General features: G+C 46.7%; 2 protein-coding genes across 10 annotated transcripts in view; one reads left to right on the plus strand and one right to left on the minus strand.

Moving 5' to 3' along the window:
* Myo19 (myosin XIX) overlaps window positions 1-7,746 on the plus strand; it is a 32,837-nt gene extending 25,091 nt beyond the window's left edge. For 4 of the 9 annotated variants that reach the window (XM_031351027.1, XM_031351025.1, XM_031351024.1 and 1 more), the window contains 6 exons: window positions 1,862-1,965; window positions 3,431-3,597; window positions 3,698-3,827; window positions 4,557-4,642; window positions 5,798-6,100; window positions 7,005-7,744. In XM_031351027.1, coding sequence (XP_031206887.1) covers window positions 1,862-1,965; window positions 3,431-3,597; window positions 3,698-3,827; window positions 4,557-4,642; window positions 5,798-6,100; window positions 7,005-7,133 — 919 coding nt within the window. In that variant the 3' untranslated portion in view covers window positions 7,134-7,744. Of the gene's footprint in view, window positions 1-1,861; window positions 1,966-2,003; window positions 2,134-2,986; window positions 3,105-3,430; window positions 3,598-3,697; window positions 3,828-4,556; window positions 4,643-5,797; window positions 6,101-6,360; window positions 6,450-7,004 lie in introns of those variants that run through there. The other 5 variants (XR_004113133.1, XM_031351023.1, XR_004113134.1 and 2 more) reach the window with 5 other exon arrangements.
* Znhit3 (zinc finger HIT-type containing 3) lies at window positions 7,571-15,577 on the minus strand. The gene is made up of 5 exons (XM_031351035.1): window positions 15,453-15,577; window positions 15,286-15,317; window positions 13,744-13,818; window positions 12,705-12,785; window positions 7,571-8,292 (listed from the first exon to the last, which is right to left on the minus strand). Exons 1-5 carry the CDS (start codon window positions 15,536-15,538, stop codon window positions 8,111-8,113), a joined length of 456 nt encoding a protein of 151 aa, XP_031206895.1. The 5' UTR covers window positions 15,539-15,577; the 3' UTR covers window positions 7,571-8,110.
* Window positions 15,578-17,621: the final 2,044 nt, after the last annotated feature.

Below are 17,621 nucleotides of genomic sequence, written 5' to 3' on the forward strand. Positions count from 1 at the left end.
CAGGCCTTCATGGGTGCCTGCACTTAACAGTCATATACCCACACACCCACACCTACCCACTCACTTGACACACACATAATTAAATAGAATAAAAATCTTTTATTTTTTTAAGGGTCTGAGGCTAGAGTTCAGGGTTATGTGCACTGGCTGCTCTCCAGAAAGACTAGAATTCAATTCCCAGCAAGCACATAGCTAACAGCCATCTATTAATTCCAGTTCCAGGGCATCTGAAGCCGTCCTCTGGCCTCCATAGTCACCAGGCACACACATGGTAGTATACAGACATATATGCAGGCAAAACTCTCATATGCATAATTTTTTTAATTGACAAAGTAAATTATTTTTTAAAAAATCAATAAACAAAAATAAAATTTAAAAGGGTCTGGGGAAATGGCTCAGTGAGTAAAGAGCTTGTTAGGACCTAAGTTTGGATCTCCAGCATCCATGGTGGTTAAAAGCTGGGTGTGCAACAAGCATTGTAATCTCAGCATTGGGAGATGGACACAGAGTTTCATGGGTCTACTGGCCAGCCAGTCCAACCAGCCAGTGAGCTCCAGGGTCAGTAGGAAAATATCTCAAGGGGGGTGGGGGGAGAGAGAGAGAGAGAGAGAGAGAGGCTTTCCATTATCAAAGCTTCCACATGTGCAAGCACACACATAGAGAGAACATGCATACACACAAGTTTAAGTACAACTAGTGCTGGGAAAGAAACAGAATTTGTTGTTGGCATGCAGGGAAAAATCCATGGGCTGGTTCAGCACACGCCCAGAGAAAAGGAAAGGGCCAGCCTGGGGGACTTAGAACAGGGAACAGCCATAATGTTGTCAGGAAGTGAGACTAGGAACTGGGCCTCAGAGAAGCAGCGACGGGGAATATAAGAGAACAGGAGCTAGACATAGCAGGCCATGCAAAGCTGTGACAGTTGGCCTGCATGCACTGGAAGGGAGTGGCAGTATCTGTATTCCCAGAGCATCCTTTGTCTGCTCGCTGGAGGACGGACAGGGCTGAGTGAGGGGACTGTTGCTGGTATCTAGGAGGCAGGATTAGCTGTGAAAACTGGGAGCAGTGGGGCAGCCTGGGTCTAGCTGACAGCAAAGAGAGAACTGTATGGTCCTCAGACTCGGGTGAGGGCTCGGGGTAGTCAGCATCCAGGCTGCACAGAGAACTTGTTGTTTTCTGGGCAGATGGTTGAATCAGGACAGCTTACCAAAATGGGTGAGTCTGGAGGAGGCCTGAGTGGAGTGTGAAGGAAAAAGGAAGTGAGAATCAGGAATTCTCCTGTGGCTCTGTCAGATTTCAGAAGTTTCAGAGAAAGCCTCAGCAGAGTTTTGTTTTGTTGGTTTTTCAAGACAGGGTTTCTCTGTGTAGCCCTGGCTGTCCTGGAACTCACTCTGTAAACCAGACTGGCCTCGAACTCAGAAATCCACCTGCCTCTGCCTCCCAAGTGCTGGGATTAAAGGCATGCGCCATCACTGCCCAGTAGAGTTTTAAGAACTGTGCAGGTACATGCTGTCTGTCTTCAGTGAGTATGAGCACCCCACTGCCAGCAGGGAGGCATGCCACACCACATGGAAGTCAGAGGACCACGTAGCACAGTTCTCTTCCACTGTAGGGGTCTTCGGGATGGAACTCAGCTTGTAAGGCTTGGCAACAGGCATTTTTATCTGCCGAGCAGTCTTGCCAGCCACAAACTCAATTTTAAATGGTATCTGCAGGCTTCCCACTGAGTGACTCTGGGCATCTCTAGAACATACCCTCCTCCATCCATCCAGGGTGATAGTCAGGGTAGCGTTTGCTTTGGGTCCCAGCTAGGGACCTGGCTGACAAAGTCCATTCTCTTTTTGCCTGCTTTGGCTTCTAGGGTCTCTCACCAGAACTTCATGGAAAGATATAAATTGCTGAGAAGGCTCCAACCTCGCACATCCTCTGGCCTCACGGGCCTGGGGCCTGCCAAAGGGTCCTCTGGTGAGTGGGGCCCGTTTTTGTCATTTGTTCCCCCCTAGGTTACTGAGGACTTACCTGTGCGTCCTTGGGGATGAGGATTCAGAGACTTGTGGTTGCTGGAATAATGTGGGCAACAAATCTCAGCTCACAACAGTGTAGACAGGCAGAGAGCTTCCTCTGGTGCCAGGGAGAGGTGGACATGGGAGATGTCTTCCAGGCACGAGATAGAGCAGAAGAAATGAGCAACTCCACACAGTAGCGGTAAGTAAGGCTGGGGTGCCAAGTAGGCCCTAGTCAAGTAACAAGGACTTAGAAGCCAGGCAGCGGTGGCACACACCACTAATCCTAGCACTTGGGAGGCATAGGCAGGCATCTAAGAGTTGAAGGCCAGCTTTGTCTACAGAGCGAACAGCCAGGGCCACACAGGGAGACCCCCTATCTTGGAAAACAAAACAAACATGGACTTTATTTCTGGGTAGATGGGGTACCACCCTTCAGGGGAGAGCCAATGTTATGTCTACCTCATGCTTTTATCCACTATTGTGGAAGGTCCTAGAGTGAGGCTGTGGAGCTATCCCAGTGGAGAAGCCAGAGCTGTGGGCAACTGAGGAACAAGTGGACAGAACTAGTCAAGTGTTGGTAGGCATGACTCCATATAGACACAGAGGTAGACAAAACAGATGAGCTGGCCTCGTCAGTGGGAAGAACAAGAAAAGGGAATCTTAGAAGTCTGGTCCGGCTCCAGTCCCGGAGGCAGGAAGGGGAAATGTGTTCAAAGCACTCGGGCAAAAGTCTAGTCTGTGACTATGACTGAGAAGCTGTCTGGCACAGTGTAGCTGTCCGTAACTAGGAATGTGGAAATGTTAAGGACAGGTGGAGGGACAGACACAAGGACAAATCTCAGCCAAGCACAGCTGCCCCACCACTCCCCTCGCTCTTCTGGGCCCCACCAGCCAGTTCTCTTCCCCTTGGGAGTTGTGTCACCTTCCCTTTCCTCCCTTTCTCTCTCCTTTCCATGGTTTGCTCTCCTGTCTCTTCCAAGCCCCTCTGGGCGCTGGTCCATTTTGTGGATGTCTCTCATCTCTCGTCTCCAGCATCTGCTTTGCTGGCCTCTGTCTCCAGAGAGGCACTAGGCAGCTAACTGTGGTCTGAGCCCTCAGGTAAATCCTCCCACACTAGAGGCAGCCCTGCAAGTCTGGGAGGGCTACGGAACAGCTGGGTGTATCCTCCCTTTTCTACGCATGACTCATTGGAAGGGTTAAGGGTAGAGCTGAGGGAGTGGCCAAGGAGGCTTCAGGACACTCCCAAACAGCCACGACTTCGGGGGACACGGGCTGCCTCTACCCACAAAAGAGGGGGAAAGGAAGAAATGACTAGATGTAGAACTGTAAGTAAGAGGCTTACAGAGCTCTAGGGAGTTCAGATTCTTCAGGCCACAGAGCATGTGGGAAAGCAGGGACTGATGATGCCTTTCTCCCACCCCCAGAGCAGCCTCTGTGTGCCAAGGACACCACACTGCAACCTCTACTACAGGACGTTCTCCATGCTCTGCCAGCTTTAATTCAGGCAGCAGCCACTCCCAGTGACCCAGCCAAGACCACACAAATCCCATTGTACTGTGGCAGGACAAAGATTTTCATGACTGACTCCATGGTAAACTGGCTGGGGATGAATTACAGGCTCCAGCTACAAGTGTAGGCCCTCCTGGGGGAGGGGGCAGGACAAGCACCTCAACGGATTCCCCTTGTCTCAGCTAGAGCTTCTGGAACGTGGGCGTGCCCAGATGCTGGAGCAGTGTGCCCGATGCATCCAGTGTGCCTGGAAGCGACACCAGCTCCAAAAGCAGGAAAAACAGAGGCGGGCTGCCATGCTCATCCAGGCAGGTGGGTGTGACCAACACAGTCATAATGGCCAAGCATGGTATTTACACTTGTGAGCCCAGCACTGGGGGACTAAGATAGGAGAATCTCAAGTTTGATGCCAGTCCTTGTCTCCAAGAAAAAAAAACGTGTAATTTGTCCTTTTGCAATCCCATGAGTCAAACCTGGGACTTCAATCAAGCTAGGCAAGTACTATACCACACAGCTACAAATCCACACAAAAAGTTTTATAGGCACAGATAACCCAGATCCCTCTTCTTCCTTGGGCACTGCTGAGGACTGAGTCTGTGATGGGCCTTGGCAATTAGAGCTCCCAGTGGCCCTTCGATGTGTGGGTATCTGCAAGATTGTGGGCATGGTTACATTTTTAAGGGGTGTGTGTGTGTGTGTGTGTGTGTGTGTGTGTGTGTGTGTGTGTGTGTGTTTGTGTGTGTGTGTGTGTGTATTACAATATGCATACAGGTGCCGTTGGAGGCCAAAAGAGGGAATCAGATCTTTTGGAACTGGAGTCAAAAGAGACTGTGAGCCACCATGTGGGTGCGAACCAAATCTGGGTGTTCTGCAAGAGCAGTAAGTGCTCTTAACCACTGAGCCATCTTCCCAGCCCCTCAGGAATGACTTTTGTATTGACAAAGTGTATCACTGGAAGAACAGATTTCATACTTTTGCTCTGGTGGTGGCCACATGACTAATAGTTTTAACGATGGTTGGATGTCTCTGCTGTTTCCTTAGCTTTTCGGTCCTGGTTAACTCGGAAACACATCAGAAGGTTACACATAGCTGCCACAGTCATCAAGCACGCATGGCATAAGTGGAGAGTGAGTATGACTGGGGCCAGGATGGGCAGTACTTGAAGATTGGGCTTCTGACAGGCCTGAGACAGAATGTCTCTGCTGCTGTGGTGTGGGCGTACTGACAGGCCACAAAGCCTCTCAGCCTTGTGTCCATCCTCTTGTATGAGGAGATGGGCTGAGTGCATATGCAACTCCAGGAGCACACTGCCACCAAGCTGCAGTTGCTTTATGTGGAGCTCAGTCTAGTTCAGGGCATCACCGTCAAAGGCCTTCAGTTTACCTTGTCAAGTTGATTGTTTTCTATCTGCTAAAAACATCTAGTAAGATGGCTCAGCCGGCAAAGGCACTTGCTGCCAAGCCCATCCCAGGGTTTAATCCCAGGGGCCCTCGTGGCAGGCAACAAGCTCTCAAAAGCCATCTTCTGACCGTCATAAGCATCCCATGGCATGCTCACACCCATACACATACATATGCCATGTTTCATTTTGTTTTGCCTTTATTTTTTTTTTTTTAAGATTTACTTATTTATTTTATGTATGTGAATATACTGTAGCTGTACAGGTGGTTGTGAGCCTTCATGTGGTTGGTGAGGATTGAATGGTTTTTAGGACCTCTGCTCGCTCCACTTAACCCCGGTCAGCTCTGCTCACTTAGTCCCTGCTTCCTCCAGCCCAAAGATTTATTTATTATTATACATTAAGTACACTGTAGCTGACTTTAGATACACCAGAAGAGGGCGTCAGATCTCATTATGGGTGGTTGTGAGCCACCATGTGGCTGCAGGGATTTGAACTCAGGACCTTTGGAAGAGCAGTCAGTGCTCTTACCCACTGAGTCAGCCCTTCTTTTGCTTTTTGAGACAGGGTTTCTCTGTATAGATCTGGCTGTCCTGGAATGTAGAACAGTCTGGGCTCGAACTCACAGAGATCTGCCTGTTCCTGTCTCCTGGGCTGGGGTTAAAGGTGTGTGCCACCATATCCAGCTTTTTTTTTTTTTTAAAGAGAGCTAAATCCTACCTACCCAAGTTTAATCCCCAGTACACACAATCACACAAGTTGTCCTCTGATTTCCACATGTCCACTGCAGCATGCCTCTATGTCAAATACATGGATGCAAAAGTAAATTCTTAGGGAGAGGGCTGGACAACCTAAAGCTATAAAGGAATGTTTTCTCTTTAAGATCAGAATGGCCTGTCTTGCCTCTAAAGAACTGGATGGTATGGAGGAGAAACCCATGCCTCAGGCTCCCAGTACCCTGCGTTCTTCGCTGTCCCCAGCACACACGAGGTTCCTGGGAGCAATAATACACCTCTGGCCCCTGGGACTGGTGCTAGCCAACTCAGCTGATGGTGTACGTGGCTTTCAGAGGAAACTGGTAGCCCATGCCTGCCTTCGACTTCCCTCAGGCAGCTCCAGCAACAAAGTCCAGGCAACACCACAACAAGATCAGGCTGGTATTACATCCATCAGAGCGCTGCCCCAGGTATGTTCTCGTTCTGTAAGATCGTGGCAGTCCTTCCCACAGCTCCAGACTGTTCATTGAGGAAGGCAGGGAGCAAAGCTTGGAGCAGCACAAGACTCCCTAACCCTGCTGGGTAAGCCAAAGCTACAGGTGTGGATTGCTGCTGCTTCAACTAACGACCAGGACTCTTCAGAGCACTTCTGTTTACACTTGATACTAGCCAGAAGTCCGAGAAGTGATAGCCCTTCAGTAGTAAAACCACTTCCACTTTGCCTTTGAAGGTTTGACTCTGCCCTACAATATGAGCTCCTCAGGCATGTAGCTCAGCCCTGTGTCCTCTACCAGATGGATACAAGCAGTGTCCTACAGGGTAGGTATAAGGATTAGAGAGTGCATGGTTAACCTAGGTAGGACATAATGAATCCCACTTGGAAGAAATGAGTGTGGCTACATACATATGTTACAAAAGATGACATTCATTTGACAGTTTCTTAGATTGTATCACTTGGTTCCTGGTTGTCACTCCCTCAACGAAAAACAGCAAATGTATGGCCTAGTCCTTTGTGTTCCATTTGAAAGTAGACCCTCACAGCCTGGCCTCAGCTCAGCCCCTTCCCTGGATAACCTCAGTGATAGCATATCATCTCAGAACTTCCATTTTCTCCTGTGAGCCTGGGTTAACACTTACCCTAGTACAGGGGACCAGAGGAAAGAAATGCAGTCAACAAGACACTATATAATGTGTATAGACTATCTCTGAAATTGACAAGGGGTAAAAAGAAGTGTTCTGATCTTCCAGCTGTAACTCGTCACAAGATGACAGCCAATACCCTTAGAGTAATAGACCCCTTTCCTAGTATTTCCTGTCTCACAATGAATGGATGTGAGATTTTCTTCTGTATTAATCTGAGCCTCTTCTCCCTAGGGCTCCATAAAGTTTCACTGCAGGAAGTCTCCACTTCAGTATGCTGACATCTGCCCTGACCCTTCAGCCTCTAGTGTTACTGGCTTTAATCAGATTCTGCTAGAAAGACACGGGCCAGTCCAAGTGTGACTCTTCTACCCCCACCTGCCTGAGTGATCTTTAGTGCCTTTGTTTCCACAAGGCCTTTTCTTGCCAGCTGCCCTGCCAAAGACATCTGATCCCTCACGCAAGTGCCAAGCTATTCCCACAGCAACTCCAGCTGCATGTGCAAGCAAGTTCCAGTCTGAGCCAGGGCTTCATGGCCAGAGTGCCAGCCTTCCAGGGCTGTGGCTTCAGCACTGGAAGGATGTGGGAGTGCTGGGTACTAAGCCAGGATTAGAGCCACATCCCAGCTTACTATCTTCGGGCTCAGGCTCATCAGATGTAACTGTCCAGAGTGTTGTCACTACAGCAAGATGGATACTGGGCCATCCACAAGCACTTTAAAAGGGCCAAGTCACCCTAAAATTGGCTCTAGAATTTTGACTGGGGGAAAACTTGCATATAATTCATTAAAGGGACAATAATATTTAATAAACTGATTTATTTAATGTTACCAAGAACAATGAACAATACACGGTCAAGAGAACCATGCCTTAAATTTAGTAACACTATCAGTTTTTAATTCAAATGGATACACTTGGTATTTATGATGTAATTCTGAACTGTAAAAGAAATAAAATTTCGATCCACCATCTAAACATATAAATAGCCAACTTTTTGTTTTTGTTTTAAAGTATTTTATGTATGTAGGAGTTTTCCCTGTACATATGGCTGTGTGCCACATACATACAGTACCTGCAGAGGCCAGAAAGGGGTGTCAGATCCTCTGAGACTAATTACAGTTGTAAGTAGTCAAGTAGGTGCTGAAAATTGGGGTCCTCTGGAAAAGCAGTCAGTGCTCTTAACGGCTGAGCTATCACTCCAGGGCTACAAGTTTACTCTTCATGAAGGCTCTGCAGCAAGCCAAATGATGAAGACTCACATGTGCTACGTAAGTAAGGTAGCCTTGAAAACAGCCTCTTAGGAGCAGCAGCAGGCAGTTTGAGCAAAGAGCACATCCAGTTTTAAGAATCCCTCTTCTGGGATGGTTCCACGATACTTAAACAGCAGTCAGCAAACTCCACGAACAAGGGCTCCTGCATGCATGCTCTCATCAGCTTTGCCTTATTGTCTCCCTGATCGAGGTTAATCATCAGCTGCCTCAGGTGCGGGTTGAGCAGTAAGCTTCTTAAAGTTTCCGATTCACCTTAAAGATCAATACCAGCTTTAAGTTCAAGGGGGACCTGTGGCAGAGGCTGAAAGCTAGGTGTTTCCAGTGTAGTCAACCAGGATGGGATTTATCTCCACCATTATGCGGTCACACCCATATCCTAAGATTGTACAATCAACCACACATCAAGACATAATGCACAGCCGGCCGGTGGTGGCACATGCCTTTAATCCCAGCACTTGGGAGGCAGAGGCAGGTGGATTTCTGAGTTCCAGGCCAGCCTGGTCTACAGAGTGAGTTCCAGGACAGCCAGGGCTATAATACAGAGAAACCCTGTCTCGAAAAAACCAAAAAACAAACAAACAAACAAAAAATATAATGCACAACTTTATTCTCAGCACTCAGGAGGCAGAGGCAGAGGCAGAGGCAGGTGGATCTTTGAGTTCAAGGCCAACCTGATCTACAGACAGCCAGGACAGCCAAGACTACATAGAGAAGCCCTGTCTTGAAAAACAAAACCAACCATCTCCCTTATACCACCAGCCCCCCAAAAAAACTTTTTTTTTTAAAGTTTTTGTTGTTGTTGTTGTTTTGGGATAGTTCCAAGACAGCCAGGACTACATAGAGAAGCCCTGTCGTGAAAAACAAAACCAACCACCTCCCTTATAGCCCCCCCCCCAAAAAAAACTTTTTGTTTTGTTTTCAAGACAGGGTTTCTCTGTATAGCCCTGGCTGTCCTGGAACTCACTCTGTAGACCAGGCTGGCCTTGAACTCAGAAATCCGCCTGCCTCTGCCTCCCAAGTCCTGGGATTTAAAGGCGTGCACCACCAACAACCAGCTTAAAAGATTTATTATTATATATAAGCATACTGTAGCTGTCTTCAGACATACCAGAAGAGGGCAACAGATCTCATTACAGGTGACTGTGAGCCACAATGTGGTTGCTGGGATTTGAACTCAGGACCTTCAGAAGAGCAGTCAGTCCTTTTAACCACTGAGCCATCTCTCCAGCCCCACAAAAAAAAACTTTTTTTTTTAATAATTTACTGCAGCTGTCTTCAGATGCACCAGAAGAGGGCGTCCAATCTCATTATGGGTGGTTGTGATCCACCATGTGGTTGCTGGGATCCAAACTCAGGACCTACGGAAGAGCAGTCAGTGCTCTTACCCACTGAGCCATCTCACCAGCCCCCCCAAAAACCTTTTAACATCATCTGTACCAACCAAATGTGAAATTTTTTTCCTTATCATAACTACGCAAGTATTTGCATTTAATTAGGTTAAATGATTTAAAGTGTATCAGTTATATGTATACAATAATAAGCCTTCATAATTACACTGAAAAGAGGTATAGGCTTGGGACAAATTTATTCTCAAGGAAAAACATTCAGGTCCAAGGATGAAGCCATGTAAAAACTGTTGCTTTGAACTTAGGACTTTACAGTATGAAACACTGCTTTGAACTATTAGTATTGATATTTGAACTATTGATATTCTTCGATAACTCCCCTTTTAACATTTTATCTATGAGGTAATTCTTACAGAATTTTTTAAGCTATAAAAAGGCTGAAAGTGGGGCTGGCAAGGTGGCTCAGTGGGTAAGAGCACTGACTGCTCTTCCGAAGGACCTGAGTTAAAATCCCAGCAACCACATGGTGGCTTGCAACCACTCACAATGAGATCTGACACCCCCTTCTGGTACATCTGAAGACAGCTACAGTGGACTTATTTATAATAATAAAAAAATCCTTGGGCCAGAGCAGCAGGGAGGGAGCAAGCAGGGTTGGTTGGAGTGAGCAGGGGTCCTAAAATCAACTCCCAACTACCACATGAAGGTCCACAACCAACTGTACAGCTACAGTGTACTCATATACATAAAATAAATAAATAAATCTTAAAAAAAAAAAAGGCTGAAAGCAATGAAGGAAGGTGGTGTAGCCATTTTCCACTTTGCCCACTCTATATGAGTGACTCCTTTCTTTTCTCTCTGGTTCAGAGAGTTCAAATCTGAGCCTTTCCCCTGGCCAGCGAGGAGCTCCTCACCAGAGAAAGGAGCTCTACCAATAAATGCTCTCACTTTTTTTTCTTAAATATTTATTTATTTTATGTATGTGAGTACACTGTCACTGTCTTCAGACACACCAGATGAGGGCATTGGATCCCATTACAGATGGTTGTGAGCCACCATGTGGTTGCTGGGAATTGAACTCAGGACATCTAGAAGAGCAGTCAGTGCTCTTAACTGAGTTACCTCTCTGATTAAATCCTTTTACTTAATTACTCAGCGCTAAACAGCATGTGTTAATTCACCAGAACTTAGTACTTAAGCACAGACAGTAATAAAGAGTCAGAGTATAATAAAGAGTAGTAAAGAGTTAAAGAATAAATAGCACAGTACAGGAATAAAGTCTTTAGCAAAAAACAGTAAGAAAGAGTTAAGTCTCCAGCATTTAATAAAGCACAGAGATTTATAAAGTAAAGATAAAGCACAGATAAAGAAGTTGCCAGCAATTTTCAGCCATAGAATAAGCAAGAGAGTGTTAAGCCTCCAGAAGCCACCAGCTGGTAGCATCCAGTACAGTTAGAATGAGTTCCAAAGCCAGAGATCATCAGTCTTTTTGGCTTTCATCCAACACTGTAACCCACCTCAGCCCCAAACCCCAAAAGGACAGGACAACCCCCAGCATTCTTACAAGAACCAAAGCAGCAGTGCTACAAAAATGTGCATGACTGGGCTGAGAGAGCTCTCAACAGTTACGAACTCGTACTGGCCTACAACCACTTATTCTTCAGCTCCAGGAGGATCTGACTCTGGGTCCTGTGGCAGCAGCACTCATGTGCACACACCCACACACATAGTAAAAATGTGGGTGGACACCATACCTCCTCTGGTGATTACCCAGTCTTTGTAATGGCTGGACTGTAAACTGAACACTGAAGACAGGTACTGCAAGGCCAGCAAATTAATATTCTCAAATGTGCCTATAGTACTAAAATGTCAGTAAATCTAAGGTACTAAGGGAAGCTAGAAAAGTGCCTATCTGAGGCTAAAGGAGAAAGGTAAGCAAAGAAAATGAACTATATTTTTAAGAACAGGATTACGCCTACCTGCAAAATCAGTAGATTACAACATAACATCTAGCAAAAGAGATTTGAAATCAATATGCTGACAGAATCCTGTGGCTAGACAAGACTGTACATGCCACACTGCATAGTAATCTTAGAAACAAGCAAGCCCCTAATCCCAGCACTGAGAGGCAGAGGCAGGCAGATCTTGAGTTTGAGGCCAGCTTGGTCTACACAGCACATTCCCAGCCAGCCAGAACTAGATGATGAGGAGGCTGTCTCAAATACATAAATTCCATTTGTGTAACACATGGAAGCCAGAGGTCCACACTGGGTTTCTTCCTCAATTGCAACTGTTCTCTACTTTTTTTTTTTTTTTTGGAGATAAGGTCTCACCGTGTAGCCCTGGCTGGGAGTGTTCTGGGATAAAGGTTCATGCCATCACACTCCACTCCCACCTTGTTTTGTTTTGTTTTGTTTTGCTTTGTTTTGTTTGGGGGGGGGGGAAGAGTCTCTTTCTTATTTAGACAGACTGACTGTCAACAAGGTACTGGGATCCTACTGTAGCTACCTCCCTAATGCTGGGATTACGACACCTAGCTTTTTTTCTTGTTTTTAAACAGAGATGCTAGAGATTAAAGGCAAGCCATATAAAGCTTGCACTGTAAGCACTGTCAATTAAGCAATCTCTCTAGCTCCTTTAAAAAAAAAAAAAGAAAAATCCCGATGGGCAGTGGTGGCGCATGCCTTTAATCCCAGCACTTGGGAGGCAGAGAAAGGCAGATTTCTGAGTTCGAGGCCAGCCTGGTCTACAGAGTGAGTTCCAGGACAGTCAGGGCTATACAGAGAAACCTTGTTTCAAAAAACCAAAAAAAAAAAAAAAAAAAAAGGGAGGAGGAAGAGGAGGAGGCACCTAGAAGCAGAGGACTTGCCTAAGTCCTGAGGTATATCCGAGCTCCCTACCAAAACAACTCAGAGAGCCAGCCACATTCTATACAAAGGAAATGGTGTCAGAACACTGTCCAATTCTCAGTACTTGTGAAAAAACTCCCAAGAAACTTTAGTGACCTCTTTTTCTTCAATAACACAGATTTTTTTTCTTGGAATGTGCTTTCATGCTCCTCCCAGATGTAGCCAATAGGAGTTTATATCATTCATTACAACTGGCTATTATTTCTTTATATGCCTCTAAGGAAAAACCTGTTTCTGCCAAGTGCGCTTGTCCTTGCGATCGGACTTTAGTCAGGTGACTCTTACCCTTGACAGTATAAAGTTGGCTGCCGCATGAGACTCAGTCCATGCTCCACTCTCTCATACCCCACTGCCTTAGATCTAGCACAAACAAAATGGCTAACAGTTAACAAGCCCAGCATAGACTTACCTAAATTTCTTAAATTCTGCAGAGACACTCTGTCGTCTTCCTCATCACTGTTGAGGAAATCAGCTACAGAGGAGTCATCATCTGAGGAGTGTAGAGCACAAGTGGTTAGGCCTCAGGAAGCCAGGGCAGCCATGTCAACAACAAATGTGCCACTATGCCACAGTGAGGGCACACCAGCAGTCGTGTTCAAACAAAACGGCAGCTTGCTTCTCTGGTTCCTCAATTAAACGAAGGGAAGGAGGCAGAATGATGGTGACTGGGCTTCACAAGTGCATGCTGGTGCTTCAAGCTTCCTGTGGTCTGCAGATAGATAGCACCCTACCTGGCCTTGTCATGATCCAGGGCTACCCCTGTGAACTAGGCCCTACAAAACCTGACAAGCATAATACCCACAATTTCAGCAAAGGCAGACATGCCCAAGCCCATACTAGACATTTCTCAAAGGACACATGGCCCAGCTCTTTCTGTGACTCTTAAGAACTTCTTTGAGAAATAAAAGGGGCTGTGTGCAGATCCACAACGCCCAGGAGACATTATGGACAGATGAATCCATGGGTGCATGAAATGTGTGAGTGGGGGACAACCCGTTATTGCTCTAAATGTAAGGAGACTCCAGCAGCAAGGAGGTGACCCAGTTCAAAGGAAGCCTCCCACATGGGCCTAACCACAGGCTCAGGGCCCCCTCCCCAGAGCCAGGCTTCAGGATGCTGGTAGCACCACCTGTGACAAACTGTGCTCCATCCTGAGACTAGGGCTGCTGCTGCTGCTGCTCCCCCCAGAAGCATCCTGCATCCTGCCCATTTACCTCCTCTCCTCTCCTTCCCATCTATCTCTGAAATCTCTTGAAGATTGCTTGCTTAAAACTGACCACCAGGCTAGGTAGTGGTGATGCATGCCTTTAATCCCAGAACTCAGAAGGCAGAGGCAGATGGATCTCTTTTAGGGCCAGCCTAATCTACACAATGACTTCCAGGACTACAGAGAGAAACCCTGTCTCAAAAAACAAACAAACACAACAACAAAACCCCAACCACCTCACCTTTGTTCTCCTCAGACCTCACAGGCGCCACTGCTCTGCTCTTCTCAACAGGACGGGCTTCAGAGTTGCACTGCTCTGAGACAGACATAAATTTCAGGCATACCCAAACACAACCCCTCCATGCCAGCCCACTGTACTGGATGTGTACTAGGTAGAGAGACAGGTCAAACTAAGAGATTGGCCAAAGAGAACCATGAGTAATTCTGATTCTCACAGAAGGAGTGAGGAAGCTGGCTGAGCTCATGAACTGAACAAGGTGGTCATGTGCCCCCCCTCCACCTTCCCCAGGATTAATGGCAGTGACTAATATAAGCATAACACAATTTATCAACAGTTTCAGATACCACATGAATGTACCATGAGCCACTAGGAATTCAGACGTGAAGGTCATCAGTCCCAGGTCACAGGGGTTTAGTGGTCACGGAAGACATGGATAAGGTAAGAAAAGTCTGGCCTAAGTCTACCTGAGGAAGCCCAGGGACTTAACGGAAGGAGCTTTAACAAGCCGAAAGCAAGCATTTTGGCAGGGATAGATAGGTCTGTGCCTGGGATAGGAGAAAACAGCCGAGAGACAGAGAGAATATGCTACATGTGTGCCGTGCTTACGGAAGCCGGAAGAGGGAGTCAGAGTCCCTGAAGGGAGGCGGGGCGCATGTATCAGATTCCCTGGGAATGCACCTACAAGTTGCCTAAGGTAGGCAGGTGCTGAGAACCAAACTCAGAACCTCTGGGAAAGCAAGAAACTTTTAACAGCTGAGCCATCTCTCTTGCTCCAGCTTTTTTCTCAATAGGTCAGGAACTTATTTTAGCCAGTTCTGGTGTCATATGTCTGCACTCCTATAACCCTAGTATTTGGGGATGACAAAGCACGATCGTGAGAGACAGGCCAGCCTGAACTACATAAAAAAGAAGCAATCTCAGCTGGGCGGTGCTGGCGCACGCCTTTAATCCCAGCTCTTGGGAAGCTAAGGCATGGGGATTGTGAGTCTGAGAGTCGTGCAGAATATATAGTGAATTTGAAATACTGTCTCAGCACAAAATAATAAAACGGTACTTGGGAGGTAGAGGCAGGCAGATCTCAATGAATTTGAGGTCGGTCTGGTCTACAGAGCGAGTTCGAAGGCAGACAGTGCTGCACAGAGAAATCCTTTCTTGAAAAGCAAACAAAAGAAAAAAGAAAAAGAAAGAAGGAAAAGAGCCGGTCTCAAAATAACACACGCAGAAAAAGAAAACTTCTGCCATTGTAAACAAGAAACAGCCATTATTTTAAGGACAATCATTGCTGGCTAATTCACCTCAGCCAAGTCAGCTTCTGCAATAGTGAGGGGCTGCACTATAATGTCAAGACGAATAAATAGCTAAGACTTTTCCCAAGAAAGTAGCTGACTTGCTTTGGATTGTTTGAGACAGTCTGTAGCCAGGCTGTCTTTGAACTGGCGGGAATCCTCCTGCTTCGGGTTCCTAGGGGATGAGACTACGGGGCATGGGGCCTGTACAGTACAAAGAAGGAGCAAGAGCTGCGACGGTGGTCCAGGGTCTTACCTTTGTGCTTCTGGAAACAGGTGACCGAGCAACTGTAACAAGAAAGACAAGCTCAGGTCAGCACGAGCGGCCGCAGCACGCACCCCTTGCCCGCAGCCACCGGCGCAGTACGAGCCTCCCGCCCGCAGCCCGGCCTCCCTCCGAACCCAGTACCCGCTCTGGCTCACTAGGGCACGCGGCAAGCCGGGCAACGGTATTTCGGCTTCTCCAAACAGATCACACAGACCGCTGTCTTACAATTCAGCGACGCCATGACTTCCCAGGAGACCCCGCGCTCACCCTTTTACATAAACGAGGGCCAATCACTGCGCTCCGCACTCATTGGCAGTCAGAAACAATAGATTGATCCTGTTCTCTGTTCCAGGCCTCACATGTAGAGTGTCGATACAATCGATATGCCTCTAGAGCTACTCGGTCAGGGTTTTTTTTCTTTCTCCGATTAGATTAGATCAGGCCACGGAACTCAGGAATCTTCTGCCTCTGCATCCCTAGCACTGACATCACAAGTATGCACCACCATGCCTAGTCAAAGACATTAAAAAAAAAAATTATTCGTAAAACCAAAAAAAAAAAAAAGTATTTGTATACGTGTGCCTCTGTGTCAGGGTAAATGATGTCCCCTACCCTAAGAGGCCAGAAAAAGATGTCAGATCCCCTGGAGCTATAGACAGGCGGGTTTGAGCTTCCTACTGTGAATGTTAAGAAGCAAACTCTGTAACAGCATCTAGCGCTCCTTACCACTAAGCCATTTCTCCCAGCCCAAAAGACATTTCTTGAGGTTGAGCCGCTGACAAATGCTTGTTGAACTCCAACTGTGAATTTTATAATGTCAAGACGCTGGGGATGGTTTAGAAGACAGTCTTTTCGCTAGGAGCATAAGGCTTGAAGTGAAAACAGAATGGGGAGATTTCTTTAGAGAAAGGGTTTCTCTGGGTAGCCCTGGCTGTCCTGGAACTCATTCTGTAGACCAGGCTGGCCTTGAACTCAGAAATCCGCCTGCCTCTGCTTCTGCCTCCCAAGTGCTGGGATTAAAGGCATGGCGGAGTTGACTGACCGCAGAGCAGATCAGTGACTAGGCTAAAGGGATCCAGGCTAATGTGTCAGAATAGATGGGCTAGACTAGCCTTGAAAGCCATTATAAACTTTAGTTATAGACAGAGTCAGTTAGTTTTTTGAGACAGGGCCATGGCTGGCTTTGAATTTGTATGTAGACCAGGCTTGCCTTGAACTCATAGAGCTCTATCAGTCTCTACCTACCGAGTGCTGAGATTAAAGGTGGTGTTGTAGGATATTTACCAGAGAAGACTGCTCAGACTTGAGTTAAGCCAAAAGAAAGTCTATGCTAGCTGGTCCCCAAAACCATATCTGTTAACATACTTCAGTTAACAACCATTAGCAGAGGCACAAGTCCAGAAGCTAAAAAGTTAAGTTAGTACATTTACAGACTTTCCCAGAACAATGGGTTTTGATAGACTGGGCCTTGGTTTAAGTTTTAGAAGGTGGTGCTGTCTACATTCTGAGTTGTAAAGCCTGAATGGAATGTCCATCATGGAGTGAGTTGTGTTAAGATCTGAGACCCTGTTACAGGGTGTGTCATCATGCCCTACTTAGAATCCTGTCCTTTTTAAGAAACTTGCTCCTTGCCGGGGGAGGGGGGGGTGGTGGTGGCGCACGCCTTTAATGCCTGCACTTGGGAGGCAGAGACAGGTGAATTTCTGAGTTCGAGACTGAGACCAGCCTGGTCTACAGAGTGAGTTCCAGGACAGCCAGGGCTATACAGAGAAACCCTGTCTCGAAAAAACCAAAAAAAAAAAAAGAAAGAAAGAAAAAACTTGCTCCTCTCTGAAGCTCTGAATTTGATCCAACCTAACCTTGGCTTCCAGAACCTTAAATTGTGTTCTTCTTCCAAAATGCCTCCTCTTCCATGTGGTCCTTTCAGGCTGTAGGGTCCTTTGTTTGTTTGTTTTTGTTTTTAAGACAGGATTTCTCTGTGTATTCTTAGCTGTCCTGGAACTCTGTAGACCAGGCTGACCTTGAACTCACAGAGATCGGCCTGCCTCTGTTTCCATCAGCCTTGCTCTAGGGTCCCTGTTAATAAGTGTGCCCATAAGCCTCTGAGCTTGCTGAGATGGATCTGATGTAAACAAAGCAATGCCTGGAGTCCTAACTCCCACTCTTTGAGTGTCTTAGAAGGGCTTGGTTGCTATCTGATCCCTTTCATCAGTTAGAGTGGATGTCCAGACCTAAATTCTTGAGCTATTGAAAGACAAAATGGAAATCATACATATCTTTTTTAAATCTGTAGCTGGCATGATACTTCCATGATACTCAGAAGG

Source organism: Mastomys coucha, unplaced genomic scaffold, assembly GCF_008632895.1.
Source record: "Mastomys coucha isolate ucsf_1 unplaced genomic scaffold, UCSF_Mcou_1 pScaffold5, whole genome shotgun sequence".
In the NCBI taxonomy this organism is placed as follows: domain Eukaryota; kingdom Metazoa; phylum Chordata; class Mammalia; order Rodentia; family Muridae; genus Mastomys; species Mastomys coucha.

What these genes read in the sequence shown, in the direction of transcription:
- Znhit3 (XM_031351035.1), bottom strand. Translation starts at nt 15,538, where the DNA reads ATGGCGTCGCTGAATTGTAAGACAGCGGTCTGTGTGATCTGTTTGGAG. An exon ending in CTGTTTCCAGAAGCACAAAG is followed by an intron (nt 13,819 to 15,285) that starts GTAAGACCCTGG and finishes TGTCTGTCTCAG; the next exon opens with AGCAGTGCAACTCTGAAGCC. An exon ending in GAGGTCTGAGGAGAACAAAG is followed by an intron (nt 12,786 to 13,743) that starts GTGAGGTGGTTG and finishes TACACTCCTCAG; the next exon opens with ATGATGACTCCTCTGTAGCT.